At 44.9% G+C, this 16,329-nt stretch overlaps 1 protein-coding gene across 7 annotated transcripts in view; it reads right to left on the bottom strand.

The window, feature by feature from the left end:
- Positions 1–16,329, bottom strand: part of LOC101953340 (collagen alpha-1(XXVII) chain) — a 258,835-nt gene that overhangs the window by 20,822 nt on the left and 221,684 nt on the right. For all 7 annotated transcript variants that reach the window (XM_065572707.1, XM_065572704.1, XM_065572703.1 and 4 more), the window contains 5 exons: positions 12,716–12,769; positions 12,330–12,383; positions 3,459–3,515; positions 3,230–3,283; positions 1,579–1,632 (listed from right to left, as the gene is read on the bottom strand). In XM_065572707.1, the coding sequence (XP_065428779.1) occupies positions 1,579–1,632; positions 3,230–3,283; positions 3,459–3,515; positions 12,330–12,383; positions 12,716–12,769 (273 nt within the window). The remainder of the gene's footprint in view (positions 1–1,578; positions 1,633–3,229; positions 3,284–3,458; positions 3,516–12,329; positions 12,384–12,715; positions 12,770–16,329) is intronic.

The raw sequence follows: 16,329 nt of genomic DNA, 5'->3' as shown, positions 1-16,329 counted from the left end.
TGAAGTGATGCTGCGTTAAATCAGCTAAGGATCTGGCCAGAGGGATCTGATGCATGGTTTGTTACTACGGTCCCCACTGTTGTTTATGGAATGATTAACGGCGAGACAGCCAAGCCAATGTTTAGAGCTTATTTTTCAAAACTTGAGAACATCAGGGCTGAGTGCAAAAACACCTCGGCACTTGCGTGTCTAATTTACAGGCCACAATTACCATCATTGTATGCAAAAACTCTAGTACTTGAGCATGAAAATACCTGGTCAGTGGTTTGACCGATCATTTGCGTGTGCGCACAATCACAGTATCTGCATGTACAAAGTCGGTGCATTTACACACAGTCCCCAGAAGTTCGGGTTTTAAAAATCAGGCCTTAATTTTTTAACGGATTTTAGTCTTCATTAAACATGCCGGACTGAGAGCAGGTACAACATGGGCAGCAGCAGGACAAACGTATCTCACGTTGCCCCTCCAATGGCCCTCAGCTTACCTGGATGGGCCTCTGTAGGAGTGAGCGGGGACCCAATCAATCTATGGCCTCTGCTGAGACTGCCAACGAGGGGTGGGGGCCTACTGTGATTTATGCAATATGTCAAGTATCAGGGGGTAGCCGTGTTAGTCTGTATCTACAAAAACAACAAGGAGTCTGGTGGCACCTTAAAGACTAACAGATTTATTTGGGCATAAGCTTTCGTGAGTTAAAACCTCACTTCTTCGGATGCATAGAGGTTTTAACTCACGAAAGCTTATGCCCAAATAAATCTGTTATGCAATATGGACATTTGTCCAATGGAACTGGACAAAGACCCAATTCATTCTTATCTAGTCCAGATACGTGGAAAGCATTTCACACAGGTCACCAAACAGCAGTCCCATCTGAATCACTCTGGGTCACTACTGACAAGTTCTGGATTCAGACTTGTGACTTCCAGGTGAATGCCCCCATATTAATATAATCATATTACATTACAAATCTCCCAAGCTTTCCCATCCTCTTTTAATCATTAAAAATGTCTGGTAAAACAGGTCTAGTGTCACAAGATTTGAATATGGGAAGTTGCTGCTGTCTCCTCCCCCACTTGTTTTATAGGAAAAATAACATATACCATGTGACATACTTTGATTACACCTTCAGGAACCATAAATTTTATAGCTATAGATATTCCTAAAAACCCCACTGAACCCTGGCATATGGAAATGCACATACAGGCGAGTCTCATCTTACGCTGGGGTTATGTTCCGCTGTCAGTGCGTAAAGCAAAAATCGCGTATAGTCAAAATTACATTTAGTGTAATGGCGGGCGGAATCACCCGCACTAAAGGTACAGTATTTAAATTATTTCTCTCTTTTTGGGATTTTTTTGGGTTTTGCTGACCGCGCAAAGCTGAATTCGCGCATGTTAAATGCGCGTAAGATGAGACTCACCTGTATTGTAGTTTGTAGCTCACCGTGCATTTCTTCTAACCCCCTTTCCCATGCTGCTCCCCCGTTCTATCTCCATTTGTCACATACACAGAGTAAGATCAGATTAAAATCAATCAATTAATAAAATAAAATAAAATAAAATAAAATAGAGTCTTACAGGTAGACCTTGCTGTCCAGCTTTTCCTCTGTCCCCGTCAAGTCCTTCCTGACCCTTAAATAAATGAGAGTGCGCATGTTAGTTTATTTTATGGATTTTCTTTCACAGCATACAGTGTGCTACTGGGGGATAATGGGTGGTGGGAGAATACGCACACAGTTGTATTCTGCCAATGCCGGGAAGGCAAAGTATATGGGTGGTGCTATGCAGATGAATGTATCTCAGGGAAGCTTTTCTTGGGCAAAAGGACCTTCCTCAAGCTAAACTCCTACCTCCTCCAATTCCTTCCCAACTCAGATTTCCCCTCTGTGAGATCATTTCTGACTCTGAACACTCCCTCTCCTCTCTCCCCCCTCTGATCGGGAACAGCCTCCCTGTATCTCTGCCTCAATGATTTTCTCATCTGAAAACATCTCCTCTCCCTTGTCTAGATCACTTTCTTTCTCTCAGCATTATTATATAGCTCTGCTATTCTGTATTTAGTTTTATATAGTATTATATAGCTCGGTACTCATACTGTATGATAGACACTGTACAAACTGTCTGAACCCTGTAGTGCTAGTTGATACATTCTGTACTTACTGTAATGTAAGATGTAATATCATCTTTTAAAAAGTGGGTAGGTGGTAAGTAGACATGGCCTCTTGTACATTCTTAGGGAAACAGACATCTTGGATTAACTGAACTAGATAACTGTTCCAAGTATAATGTACACTCTTTCAGGGATATTCATAGGAAACAGGCAGCTAAGAGTTACAACTAGCTATTATGTCACAATTTAAGCAGGAAACAGAGCTTACCTAATGCATCCATAAACACACAATGCATTAGTTTAACTAAACAATTGATTACTGATGCCCCATAGAAAGACTACAGTGAGTAGCATTTCTCTGGGGACTCGTGGACAGACATTTGGAGATGACAAATAAGAGAGTTTGGTACATTTTTGTAATTAATCATTCTCACTGACTGCTTCTGCAGTGAGGCAAGATCTAATCCTATGAGATTCTTTTCAGACCAGCTCCAGTCAATCATGTTGAGAAGCTACTGACAGAGGGACTGGAAGACGCTACAAAAACAAGACAGGAGTAAGGGGGACTCATTCATAAATCTGGTCTTGGCTGAGAGAGCCCACAGCTAACTGAAAAGATTTTGGAAACTCCCAATCCACTAAGTTAATAGGGATCCCCTTGAAAGCATCTAGCCTTGTGCCAGCAGCTACAAACCAACAGTCTCAGCTCTCACACAACATCATCATGACCTAGCTGTCTTGTGAGCTATTTCAACAAAGCCTTCTGAGCATGTTCCCCAGACCCCATGATATTTCCTCTGGATTTAAGTCACTGATAAGAAGGTCCTGCTCATTCTCTCAGCCTTGCAAGCTCAGCTCAGATGTGTGACATTGTGGGATGCTGGTCCTGATGCTATCCGGTCTTTTCTTTGCCTTCAGCAACTGCTCTTTCACTTTAAGGAAAGAGATCTGAATCATTCCTCTGGGTCCTGAGTAAAGGAAACAAGCCATGTACTGCTCACAAAGAGCAACCATGGTGAGATGTCACATAACAACAGCTTTTAAGCTTTGTGGGCTGTTACACAGATGAAGAACTTCTCCAAAGTTAGTTCCTAGGCAAATATTTAGAATTGGACTTACAGGGTAGCCAGGGTCTCCAGGCTCCCCTCGATCTCCTCTGTTGCCAACTGGACCCTACAACAACACAGTAAAGGTTCAAGGTAGATGTGAAATGCCAGTGGTCCACTCCATCTGTCATGATCTCTAAATACAGCATCTTCTATGATCAGGGAAAGAATCCAGACAGTTGGTGCATCACATGCAAAAATCAGGCCACAGGATTAGAGAAGGGACCTGAAAAATATCTTACTCTGTCACCAGGTGGTCCTGGGGGGCCTTCTATTTTCCCATCATCACCTTGTTCTCCCTGTAGACATAAATATTGATGTTAAAACAGCCAGCAGCATACATGGCAGGTGGTCCTATAAGGGCCTGATCCAAAGCCCTTTAAAGTCAATGGGAACCTTCCCAATGATTTCAGTGGGGTTTGAATGAGGCCTTAGGGACTGGGTAAAAAGATGGCTTTAAAAGGGCACCAACTACTTAAAATAAAAATAATAATCCCATTTCTGTTCAAAGGTTTTTTTGTTTTTGTTTTTACTTGTTATTCTTACAAATGTGATTCCCAAAGGTGAATGACATGAGAGAAATATCAAGACATTCCTCTGGACTCTTTTCAGCTGGTTAACTTTGTGCTGAGTCAGTTTCACACCATTTCCCCCATTTGTGTGCATCTCTTTTGCACAGCAACATAGGGGAGAAAAACCATTCTTTAACAATAGTCAAATGTGACTGCAAACCCACCAGATCTGAACAGGGGGCCTCAGGCAGGACTAATCCTGAAATTATTAAACTCTCCTTAAAAAGCAATTGACAATGTTTCAAATTGAGAGGAGGCCCCTTTAAGCCTAAGGATAACATTTTCAGAAGTGCCTAAGTGACTTCAGAGATCAAGTCCCATTTCCAAAGTGACTTAGAGCAAGACTGACAAAGGCATTTAGGTGCCTGATGATGCAGCTAAGCACCTAGTGGGATTTGCAAAAGCACTAGGCAGACTAGATGCCCAACTCCCATCACTTTCCATAGGAATTAGGCACCTAACATGTTCAGGTACTTTTGAAAATATCACTAGGTACCTGTGTAAATTCTTAGCTGTTCACAGTCTGGCTTGTAGGAGCCTATGGCTACGTCTACTCTGCAAGAAAAGACCCACGGCAGTCTCAGAGCCCAGGTCAAGTGACTCAGGCTCACGGGGCTAAAAATAGCAGTGTAGATGTTCAGGCTTGGGCGGGAGCCTGGGCTCTGAAACCTGGGGAAGGCAGGGCTCTCGGAGCCTAGGCTGCAGCCCAAGCCCAAGTATCTATACTGCTATTTTTAGCCCTGCAGCCCAAGCCCGAGTTTGTAGACCAGGGCTCTGAGACTCACTGCTGTGGGTGTTTCTTTAATTGTGTAGACGTACCCTTAGTCTCTTTGAAAGTCAGTGGGACTTGGGCTCCTAATTGCCTATATTCCTTTTGAAAATGGGACGTAGGCACCTAAATCACATAGTTGCTTTTGAAAATGTTACTCTAGATCTCTTTCCATTCAATATTTTTCCATCTAAAGGAAGTCTAGCTAAAATGATTTGTTTGAAATACACATGGGTACCGCCGAGGGTGAGACTTAGTGAAGGGCGAATCACACCCATGCGCCTGTTTGGATAAGGATTATGAAGGATGAAATGCTGCTAAATTTGTCTCAGGCTAAGTGTTAAGTGACCACTGATGGGTAAAACTCTGCTGGGCTCGTTTTAAAATGAGAAAAGATACTTTAGTGATGGGCACATGATAGATAGATTGGATTTATGATGAGAGATTAGCCTTTGAAGTTCAGATCCTTCTTTTGGTTTGGCAAACAGGGATGGAATTTTGAGGGAAGGTCTGAGAGTGTCTGTCTGTCTCTCTCTCATTCATATTATTCCCTGTACTTCCTGCTGGGAATTCTGCATCAACAAGCCCCTCTTGCAGCCTTTCTGCCCTTCCCAGTTCCATCTGGGTCGGGAAGCAGAACCACAGAAATGGGTAAAGTTGGAAAATGGGGGAGGAGGGGGGGTGAAGAAAGCAGGACAAAGTTATTTCAAATCTTCTGAACTTCCAAAAAATTGGGTCCAAATTTTGGGTTGATTCTTATTGATTCTAACAGCCCGGCACCAGCAAATTTGTGCAAAACTGTCCATGCTGCAACATGAGTTTGCTCACATACTTTCTCTTGCCAGGAGGAGTGGGGTAGACAGGAATCCTTATTGCACCAAAAAGAAGGATTATTCTAGCCAAGACCTGCAGTACAGCGCCGGCTTTGGCAAGAGGGTTAGTTTTCTAGTGATGTCTGAATGGTTTCTTTGCTGACTGCTTTTGCCTGGTCTAGTTACACCTTTCTGAGGAACCCAACTACAGAGTTATTTGCAGCTGCCTATAAAGTTAAACAATGGGAGGGTGCAGGATGCTGCTTTGACGTTCTGAATTTTATTGCCCTGATAGTCAACCTAGCTTAGAATCGAGCAGCATTTTTCCTCACCCCATTGCACATTCCCTGATCTATAAAGGGAGCAGAACTCTCCGAATACATACCCTGGCTACATGCTGCTATCACAAACTGTTCTTGTAGATACTTCAGACCAGACGGTGAGCCCCTTACACAACTGCTTATGTGAGGAATTTCACAGAATGCAGTGGGATGACTGGTGTGAGTAACTGCTCACCGGTGCGAGCGAGGGGCTCACAATGAGGCACTCAGTTACCCTTAGTGTGCATTCCATCTTCTAAAAAATAGATGCTGTTTTGCTGTTGCTGTTTTAAATTCACTTGCATAAATCACTTGGGGTTACAGTGTCCTATTTCCTCTGGAGCCCAGTTCAGAGATGTCTGTTTCTTAGCTCCCTGCATGATAGCTACATTCCAGCTCCTCTGGTTTTTGGCGACTTGCTGTTGCTGAGTCTTTGACATACTGGCTCCTCAGGATTAATGCACTTCACAGCTCCTTTGGGGTTCCAGGTCCTCAGGATTGTTGTATTGTGGTTTTTAGGTGATCCTTTCTCCTGGCACATGGGGGCTGCTGCACCAAAAGTTCTCTCATGTACAGGAACTCACAAAGTTAAATCATGTGGAGCCAAGTAGTTGAGTCTTCGTAATTCTCTGGTTATTGGTTTCTAGAAACCATCCCAGTAGGGTTATTAAGGTCCCCTCTATCTTTCTTCCATGGTGCTGTGGGTACCCATGATGCCCCAAACATTTGGCAATTGCTCAATGATGCTGCCACCTGGGAGAAGACATGCAGAACTGTTTGTCTGTTCTTGACTTTTGGCAACAGTGAGTAGGCAATTGACAATACTCAGCTTCAGACAGTCCCAACTGCGTTCAGCAGCAGAGTGCAGCTGTTGCAACAGCTCATTTTCTGAGGGCGGATGTAGAGAAATGTTTATCAAGTGTGACTGTGGCACAGGGGAATGAGGATGTGCCAAGCTATATCACCAGCTTTCAGTTCAAGGATGAAGAGGGACTTGCACTAAGCTTAACTTTTGCAGATTGGCAGAGTTAGATTCCTAAAGGTTTTGCGACACTGCATCTGGTGGTATTCAGATCAGTGTTCACATTGCACACCCCGTCAGGACCCAGCCCAAGCTGGGGAAGCTAATGATCCAACCAGCAGATCAAATTCGGTGATGAATCCTGGTCATGTGCCACTTGAGGGATGTTGTGCATATGCTGAGAAGATGGTGACTAAGCAATACATATCCCCTCCAATATATTCTTAGAGATAATGGCATTCTTCCCTTTCTCTGGGTACTGTCATTCCAAAATTCACTATCTTACGCCAAGGATTTGGAGTTTACTGGCGGGGTTAGGTTTACATTTACATTTTTAAGGGATAACATGTTTGGGGATTCAGTAGGAGTCTTGTGGAATGGAATATAGAGAGAAGCTGTGCAAGGACTGCTCATGGATATAGAGTTGGGCAATAGATGGAAAGATTTGGGTGGCTGATTAAAAATAAGAAACAAAATATGTCTAATAGTCCTTCCCACACTGCCCCCAGAGACTCCACTGTGAAAGGGCTTCGTACGTGAAGTCAACAGCTAAATACCTTACAATTGATCTACTTTCTAGCCACTGTTAGAGTAGTAGGGACCCTCAGGAAATATGGATACAAAGCCACAGCTCCTCAGTCTCAGATAAGAATCTGAATGTACATATCAAGATGCAGAAGGCTTGACGTTGGATACTTCTCTCCAAAGAGGTTGTGGATGCCTTTCCATTTCAGATCCTAATCCGACATGATCAGGATTCAGTTCAGAGAATGTTCTAAATTTTTGACTTCTTCACAGAGTGTCAAAATCTCTGTAGCTGGTCCCTAGAACAGAGTGATGATGCTCTAGATCCCATACATACTCGACACCTTCCCTCCAGGTCTTCAACAGATCCTGGATGCTACAGGGTTCTTAAGCTTGATTGATAAATTCCAGTACTGCAGGGCTGATCTTCTCTAGGACTTCTTGACATCTGGATTATTCTCAGAGAGAGGGAGATTAAAAGGTCTTTGCTAATTCTTTGGAAAGTTGCAGTTAAAAAAAAGGTTACAGCAAAGGGCAGCAAAGTAAACAAGTTGGGATACAAATGGAAAATGCATGGAGGAAAAGGGAAGGCTTGTTGTTGTTGGCTCCCCTCCGAAAGTGAGATACACTAGTTTGTAATTTTTAAAAGGATCTCATCTGGACAGTCCTAAGCAGCTGCCAAATGCAGGCGTCTGCTCCGAGCAAGGCCTCTTTGAGGAGCTGTGAGTGTACTAAAATCCAGCAGATCAATTAGCTGGGATGGCGCTGTGGAACTCCATTCCAAAATAATGGATATCTTCAGGCTAATTACTGCTTTGGAAAAGGGCAGACTTTCTCCACCATTAAATACCCTTCTTCTGCTCTGCTAATTTCCTACAGAGTTTAAAAAGTCGCAGAGCAATCACGGCCCCATTTCTTTCCTCTGCAGCTTTCGCTTCACTCTTTCATCTCCAAAGTCTGAATTCTTCCTCTTTTGGTGTTAAGGTTACAAGTGGTCTTGGGGAAGGATCCTGACGTATGTATTCATGTGCTGTGATCCAGACAGTTCTTATAAGATAAGGAGGGATGGGCGAAGCTAGGACTTAGATGAAAGGCCCTCATGGGACACCTATGTGCCTCAGGAAGTGGTGCTGGTGATTCAGCAAGTAATGTTGCTTTCCCCTTATCACTATGAAACCAATGCCCCAGGATGGGATTAAGGCATCACTGTGCTGATGGAGGTGCCATCTTTCAGGTAAGATGTAAAACAGAGGTCTTGACCCCTTGGGGTCATTAAAAGTTCCCAGGGTACTTAACAGCAGAGATATTGTAATGCTCTGATTCAGAGAGTCCAAAGCAGGAAGGGACCGTTGTGATCATCCGATTCTAGTCTGACCTCCTGTATAACACAGCCCATAGGACTGCCTGGAATTAATTCCTGTTTGAACAAGAGCAGAGATTCCCCAAAACTGTGGTACATATAACCCTGGGGCACATGAGCCTGTCAGAAGTGTCATTCTGTCCCAGGGTGGTCTGTCTCCCCCACAAGGCAGCAGGACCCACCTAACTACTGCATCATGACATAGCCCATCACGACTGGCATCAAAGAGAGCAGCTGACCAACTAGGGAACAAGAGCCAGGGGCCAATCAGGCAGCCGCCTCCCTAATATGACATCCTGGCCAAATTCCAATTTGGGTAATTACATTCTCCCGCATTTCCCAGCTGACTATGGGATTCACTTTCAATTCTCGCATTTAACCCAGAGGTGGCTGCATTTCACTGGAGGATGAAATGACCCCTGTATATAAATTAATTTTGAAAAGTACCTAGTAAATGCTATGTAAATACATTGCCTCTGGTACGGTGCCTTCCAATAGCATCTGTTCAGTTTAAGAACAGCAACATGTTGGCATACATTTTCTCTCCTTCTTAATGCCTCTGCTGTTTATTCTTGTCGTCTTTCTGCAGTTGCTCCTTTTGTGTACCCCTGCTATTCCTGACCCCCTGGAAACTGATTACTGGTACTGCAACCTAATTAACGTGTGGTAGCCCAGTCCACTTGGGATGGCAGGAGCGTCTTTGTCAGTGTTTAGCCTCCAAAGCAGTTCCCAATCCTGGCAGCAGAAGCATTGCCTGATAATTGTGAGGGTTTAAAGCACAGCCAGCAGTTGTCTGGTGTCAGACAGTTTGCCGAGCATAGTGATTGCAGGTTGGCAAGTCTTTTGAGGCTAGGTGGGCCAATTGCCAAGGGTGATTCTGGCAAATTGGCAGCTATAGAGAAGGAGGGATTGCCAAGCATATCTATTCAGGTTAAGGATTTGGGGGAGCATTAAATACTGAGGTGGGCACCTTGGATAAGCTTAAAATTTGCAGTATGTGGGGATAAACCAGCAATAATGACTATACAATACTAAGTCTAATATCTGCACACATCTCATTCTCCTCTGTATTTCACTGCTTAGAGACAATGGCTCTTTTTACTTTGGATGTGTGTTACTCACTGTTTTGCATCGGACACTGAAGCCTCCTGTATCTAATGTGTCTGGAACCCTGGGCCAGCCTCTCAAAGGACAACGTGTAACAAACTGTAAGAACAGCAGGACAATGGAACAGATTGCCTAGGGAGGTCATGGAAGCTTCTTTATTGGAGGTTTTCAAAAGGAGGCTGGATAGCCATCTGTCTTGGGTGGTTTAGTCACAACAAATCCTGCATCTTGGCTTGTGCTTGGTGGAAAGTTCTAGCTCTGCTACTTTGAGCTAGATGATGGCAGGAGACCTCTTGGAGAATGGATGCCACTTAATGGAGGACACAGAAGCTAGGGGCCATTCATCTTGGTACAACTGGAGAACACTATAGGAAGGTTTGGGAAGCTAAGAGGTAGGACAAAAAGAGGATGGGGGTGGCAATAAAAACAGATGCAGAAGCTACTCAGCGAACTGGTGGTGGAGATATGGGAGTATCAGAGAAATGGTCAGATGCCCCAGTGCCAGAGACGCAGCTCAAGGTTGGAAGGGAGCAGAGAGAGAAGTGCAGGAATTCTCAGTGGCACCAATAATAATCATGCCTGGGGTGGCATCTCTGGGTTGTGAGTGTATCTAAATTCAACAGCTGGATGCTCTCCTAATCTCTTATGTTTTCTCACTACTTCTGCAGTGGAGTCAGTCACAGTGTAAAAGGAGAGCAACTCATGTCTCAGAGACTCACGTCAATGTAAAGAATCTCTAGACACACCAAGATCGAATGGCTGAGCTGTGGGTGCCTTCCCACTTGGGATCCTGACTTGGTAGGATGGCTGGCAAAGATGTACCCGTGAGACCTCTTCTTAGAATCTCAGGAGTCCCTCTAAGGAAGGAAACTCTTGCCTGCAGATGCACGTCTGCGATCATGATCATGTGCAATAACACAAGTGCTGAGGGATGCCAATAATTTACACCATGCACTGAGTGCTTCCTGCGATAGGGACACTAAGACAACCAGGATCAATAAAAATTGAAGCAACTTTTCTCATGGTAGGGTCCCATTTGCAACCACTTCCAATTACTACTCTTTTCCTTCCTGCACGGGGGAAGAAAGCTGCTGCTGTAGCTACTGACAGACATGTGATTGGCTCCGGCAACAATGCAAGTACAGCCAAAGCCAGCTGGGATCATCTTCAGAGCACTGAGCAGCAAGCTGTGCCGAGAGGAAGCCACTAAAATATGAGTCACTTCTCCAGCCTGAACTGGGTCCGTTCAAGCTGACTCAGCAAAAAGCCTTGAAAGAATGCAGCAGTGGAACAAAGGCTTTGACTCATTCCAGCTGCAGTCAGGGCGCTTGTCAAGGGGTGTAGGTGGACAAACAAGTCACGGGTGTGAGAGGCTACTAGTAAAATGGGACAGGGGAAAGGAAGGGAGACCATTTGTGCTTCACTTACGAAATGGAATAGGCTGGAACAACCAGAAGCAGCAGGAAGATTTTCCAAGAGCAGACAGTTTTAGGGGCATGTGTGCAGGGTGTTAGTTTGACTTGACAACAAAACCTACTGATCTAATTTCTTTCACCTTGGGGATTCGGTAGAATTTCTGTGGAACTAGGAAACGCCCCCAATATTCATGTCTATAGGCCCTTTCAGAGATACAAGAGAGCATGGATGCCTGGAAATGGTGTCCTGATCCTGACTTGCACTGATAACGCATTGGCTTGTGTGTTTGGGTACGTCTACACAGCAAAAAAAAGAATATACCCCCCCCCCAACTCTGTGGCAGAGTGCCTCAGAGCCACGCCCGGTCAAGTGACTTGGGCTCGCACTGCGGCGCTAAAGATAGTAGTGACTCAGACACTCCCCACTTGCCAGGTTCCTGAGCCTGAATGTCAACACAACCCTGAGTCAGTTGACTGGGCTCTGAGACTCTCTGCCATGTTTTTTTTTTTTTTTTTGCTGTATAGGCGTATCCTAACTGGCACCACTGCCCTCTGCTGGATGGGATGCCCGACTTGTCCAAGTGTTTATCAGTTTCTAATGCTCATCCACTAACACAGGGCTTCTCAAACTTCATTGCACCGCGACCCTCTTCTGACAACAAAAATTACTACCCAACCCCAGGAGTGAGGACCGAAGTCTGAGCCCGGCCAGCCCTGCCACCCAGGTCTGAAGCCCTCGGGCTTTGGTCTCGAGCCCCAGCAAGTCTAAGCCAGCCCTGACGACCCCATTAAAACGAGGTCAAGACCCACTTTGGGGTCCCGACCCACAGTTTGAGAACTGCTGCTTCTAGCACATGAGCGGGAGAATGAGAGAGGATACAATGTAACTAGTACTGCTATTACTGACGATGGTTAAATCACGAGTCTTTTTCAGCTCAAGCAGTAGAAGCCTGTGTTTTTGGCACAGGATGTCACAGTTTCTGTTTCCCAGGCCACACGTTTGCAGCTAGCAGGTGGCTAGGTTGTCTGCATATCTATGGTGCTTGTTCACATGATCTTTGTGTTGGATTACAAGTGCTAGTGTTTATTTGAATGGGTCTATGGGAGCTGTGCCCTGGTGCCTTGGTTGGAATGGGTGCTGCTATCCGAGTAGGGGCGGTACTGGCATATGCAGAACAGGAGATAGCTAAACTGCATGAAATTTGCCCTTACCTTTTCACCTTTTGGCCCTGGTGGTCCAATTGGACCTGGCGGTCCTGCGTGCCCCTGTGGGAGAATAGAAAACATATGACGGGATTGTAAAAATGGAGTCACTTCTGTGATAGGATCCTGTATTGCTGACTACAGAGACACCTGAGTTGCACGTGCAGGCTTCAGAGAAATATAGACACATCAGCAGTGACATCATCGATGCCTGGGAGATGGAGGAAAACCAGATCTGAAGAACTCTCCACAGCTCAGACTGAGAATAATAAAGAACTAAGCTGTCTATCATCCCAACCAAATGGAAATATAAATATAGTTAGTTTTGCATCCTGGGCTAATTATGATGTTAGATTTATAAAGCAGGGGAATGAGCATCAAAAAAGCAGCCTTACCTCATAACCCATTAAGCCAGGTTCCCCTTGGGCACCCATCCTTCCTGGAGCACCCTATGGAAGCAATCACACAGAAAAATGCCATTAGAACAGCCTGCTGTCATTGTCTTCAGAAACCACATGCTGCAAAGTGGACTTTCAAGACAGGCAAACCTTAGGCTTGGGAGATTAAACTGAAAGGCTCCCATCTATTCTTTGGGCAAGCCAGGTAGCCTTATGGCAGCATCATCCTGAAGTATTCGCCGCACTCAGCTATCAAATCGATAGGAGAGCAGCTCCTCCAGTCCAAGTCTCTGCCAAGAGTTTATCAATGAGGTCCCCAGCTCATTTACAGAAATATAATATATGGAGATACACCTATCTCATAAAACTGGAAGGGACCTTGAAGGTCATTGAGTCCAGCCCCCTGCCTTCACTTGCAGGACCAAGTACTGATTTTGCCCCAGATCCCTAAATGGCCCCCTCAAAGATTGAACTCACAACTCTGGGATTAGCAGGCCAATGCTCAAACCACTGAGCTATCCCTCCCCCCTTGAGCTACCCCAGTAGTCAGTTCTTTTCCAGTTGGGAACTGGCTCATATTTTTGGACTCCTATAACTCCTAAAAATGCAGAGTCATGATCTTTCCTCTTATGCCAACGTATCCTGGAAATTTAACTCTTGCCTGAATCAGGTGCTCTCCAAATCATTTGGGCATATAGAGGAAAATCTCACGACAATGCAATGTGGATAATGCCTTGCTAATTGCTAGATATATACATAGGAACTGGAACTAGGGGTGCTGCCACACCCGCTGTCTTGAAGTGGACTCCATTATACACAGGGTTTACAGTCTGGTTCAAAGGCTCTCCGCACCCCCACTATACAAATTGTTCCAGCACCCTTGGATCTATACATAATAAAACTAGCAAAGGGTGAGGTGTGAACATTGTGCTGATGTTCTGCTCTTCACCTGCCCCCTCTGGACTCTCTTGCTAACTTCTAAATCCAGGGTCTTTTTTTGCTGACTATTTCTTCAGTGAAGTTTTTAGTGAGACAGTTCTGATGAAGACCTGAACCCTTAAACATACAAAGACCTCTTTGTGGTTCTCAGGCCTTGCAACAAAGATGACATTGAGGAGTCATCTTCTGAGCTGCAATTGACTAGGGAGTTGCAAGAGCTGATGTTTTAGGAATCTGAACAAAAGGTTAAAGAGAGTTTCCAAATCCTGATCTTCAGATTAAAGCTGGATGCAAGCCTTTTGCTACTAAGCTGCAGATACTGGCAAACTCATATTGCCTTTCTAGCCAGTAGTGAGCGGAGTAGATTTTAGTTGCTGAAGCTCAGGCACATTTCTCCTTCTAGTGCTTTATATTTTATACCCTGATAATTTCTATGCTTCATTTACTCAGTGGGTAGAATACAGAATTCTCGGTCACAGGAGGAGTTACATGGATTAGTCACTCCAGATGCTAGAAACCATTGCACAAATCATATGGTCATTAAACATTTCCCCTTTACTGCTGGAAGTTCAAGTCCTGGCATGCACTGATAGGGGCTGGGAAAGCAGATAATCAATCTAGAGAGTGCAAAGGATGGCTTCCTGAATTTGAGAATTTTTCTGGTGATCTGTCAGAATGGGAGTGTGCTTTGTTTTAGAGGGAAAAAATACTTTTTCTTGTTTGAGGTCATTTGGGATCTTCCAGTATCCTGCTTCAGAGACCTGGTGTTGCGTTTCCCCACAAAAGTGAGTAATTCCTCCTGGAATCCATCCACGTGAGTCCTTTACAAGTCCGAGGAGTTGCTTGAGTGTGCCATGAGGAGAGTTCTGCCCACAGGATCCACTCACACAACCTGTCCTGGACCTCACCTTGCTGGTCAGAAACTGAAAAGTCTCATTAGACTTTCCAAATCTTCCACTTTTTTATCATATTTTTAACCCTTTCCTCAAGGACAGATTGAAAAGATACACAGTCCAATAGACTGTTGCTCAGACATTAATCTGCTTCCCTGAGAAATATTCCATGGAGACTCTGCCAAAACAGTCTGCAGGGAGGATTTATTGGAAAGACCATACTTTTAATGGAGGCCTTAAAAATCACAGCAGAATCTCTGCTGCTCAGTCACTCAGTGCTACTGTTCTGAAACATCTCAGCAATTCCTGGTTCCTTCCCGTCTTTTCAGTATGTCTACAGATTAAATCAGAGGAGGCAAGTGATACTTAAGCAATTACTATAAGAACCTGCAGGGCTACAGCCTGGAACCATAGGGGTTCTGGGCCACTGACACCTCCACAGGAGGCTTAGGGGTGTTACTGCAGGAGGACCCTGTGAGGCTGGGCCCAGGAGGATGTACCACCCAGCAGGACCTGAGTGGCAGCTCCTCAGAGCCCACAGATTAGCTGGCACTGGTACTTAAGACAGGAAGCCATGACAGGGAGTTGTCCAAACCACCATACAGATTGTCCGCCTGTCCTGCTTTAGACCCTGTGAGTGAGAGATCCCAGACTCCAGCTTCTGACTGTGCCTGCCTCCTGATGCTTGACTCTTGGTTTACCCTCCAGCCTATCTTAGGGTAGGTCTACACTTACCTCCGGGTCCGGCGGTAAGCAATCGATCTTCTGGGATCGATTTATCGTGTCTTGTCTAGACGCAATAAATTGATCCCGGAAGTGCTCGCCGTTGACGCCGGTACTCCAGCTCGGCGAGAGGAGTACGTGGCATCGACAGGGGAGCCTGCCTGCCACATCTGGACCCGCGGTAAGTTCAAACTAAGGTACTTCGTTATAAGGTACTACGTTATTAACGTAGCTGAATTTGCGTACCTTAGTTCGAAGTGGGGGGTTAGTGTGGACCAGGCCTTAGACTCTAATCTCCTGGTAATAGACAATGCTCCCTACTGACACCTGACTCCTGGTTTGCCCTGTGGCCTCTCTCGGACTCTGAGCCTCTGGTACCTGACTCAGCCTGACTCCTGCTCTGACCACTAGGTCTGACCGCCCATGACTCAGTCCTGATAGTTACCCTGCTGGTTGGATATATATGAAGAAATATTTGTTGTCTGTTGCGACTGTTTGGATCCCTTAGTCTGACAATCTTGAGGCAACTGAACTTTCTTCTCCTTCTACCATACTGCTGCTGTTCTCTCTCCCAGCCTCACCCCAGCGCCACACCCAAAACCTTTATCATGTTCTATCTGTGCTAATTGCAAGTGTTCCAGATAATGGATTAAGAGTGGGTGTATGGCTGGGGCAGAAGTCCAAGGCAGAGTTCCATGTAATAAAACAGTTTGACTTGGAAGCTGCGCACCATGAGTATGCAGTCTCAAAGGGAATGCTCTGAGCAAATATAGCTTCTCAGCTCATTCCCTTTTCCAGAAATATATTCCCAATAATTAGACTTGAGAGGAGAGCGTCAATATAAAACTGCAATGCATCTTTAACTGGCTGCATCTGCTATCAACACAATGAAAACTTGAGAGATTCCTTCTCATGTGGCAAAGTAGCAAATTATTAAAATCACTGATCAGCTAAAACTAGAGTTTGTTGGAAAAATATTTCCATGGGAAACGTTGAAAAAAAATTCTTGTGAAAATTTTTGAGTTTTTTGATGTAAAACCAAAGCCATTTTTTCCA

The sequence above is a fragment of the Chrysemys picta genome, chromosome 18 (genome assembly GCF_011386835.1).
Source record: "Chrysemys picta bellii isolate R12L10 chromosome 18, ASM1138683v2, whole genome shotgun sequence".
Taxonomy (NCBI): Eukaryota; Metazoa; Chordata; order Testudines; family Emydidae; genus Chrysemys; species Chrysemys picta.
Note: the sequence above shows the minus strand (reverse complement) of the source record. Positions and strands in the feature narration are given on the sequence as shown.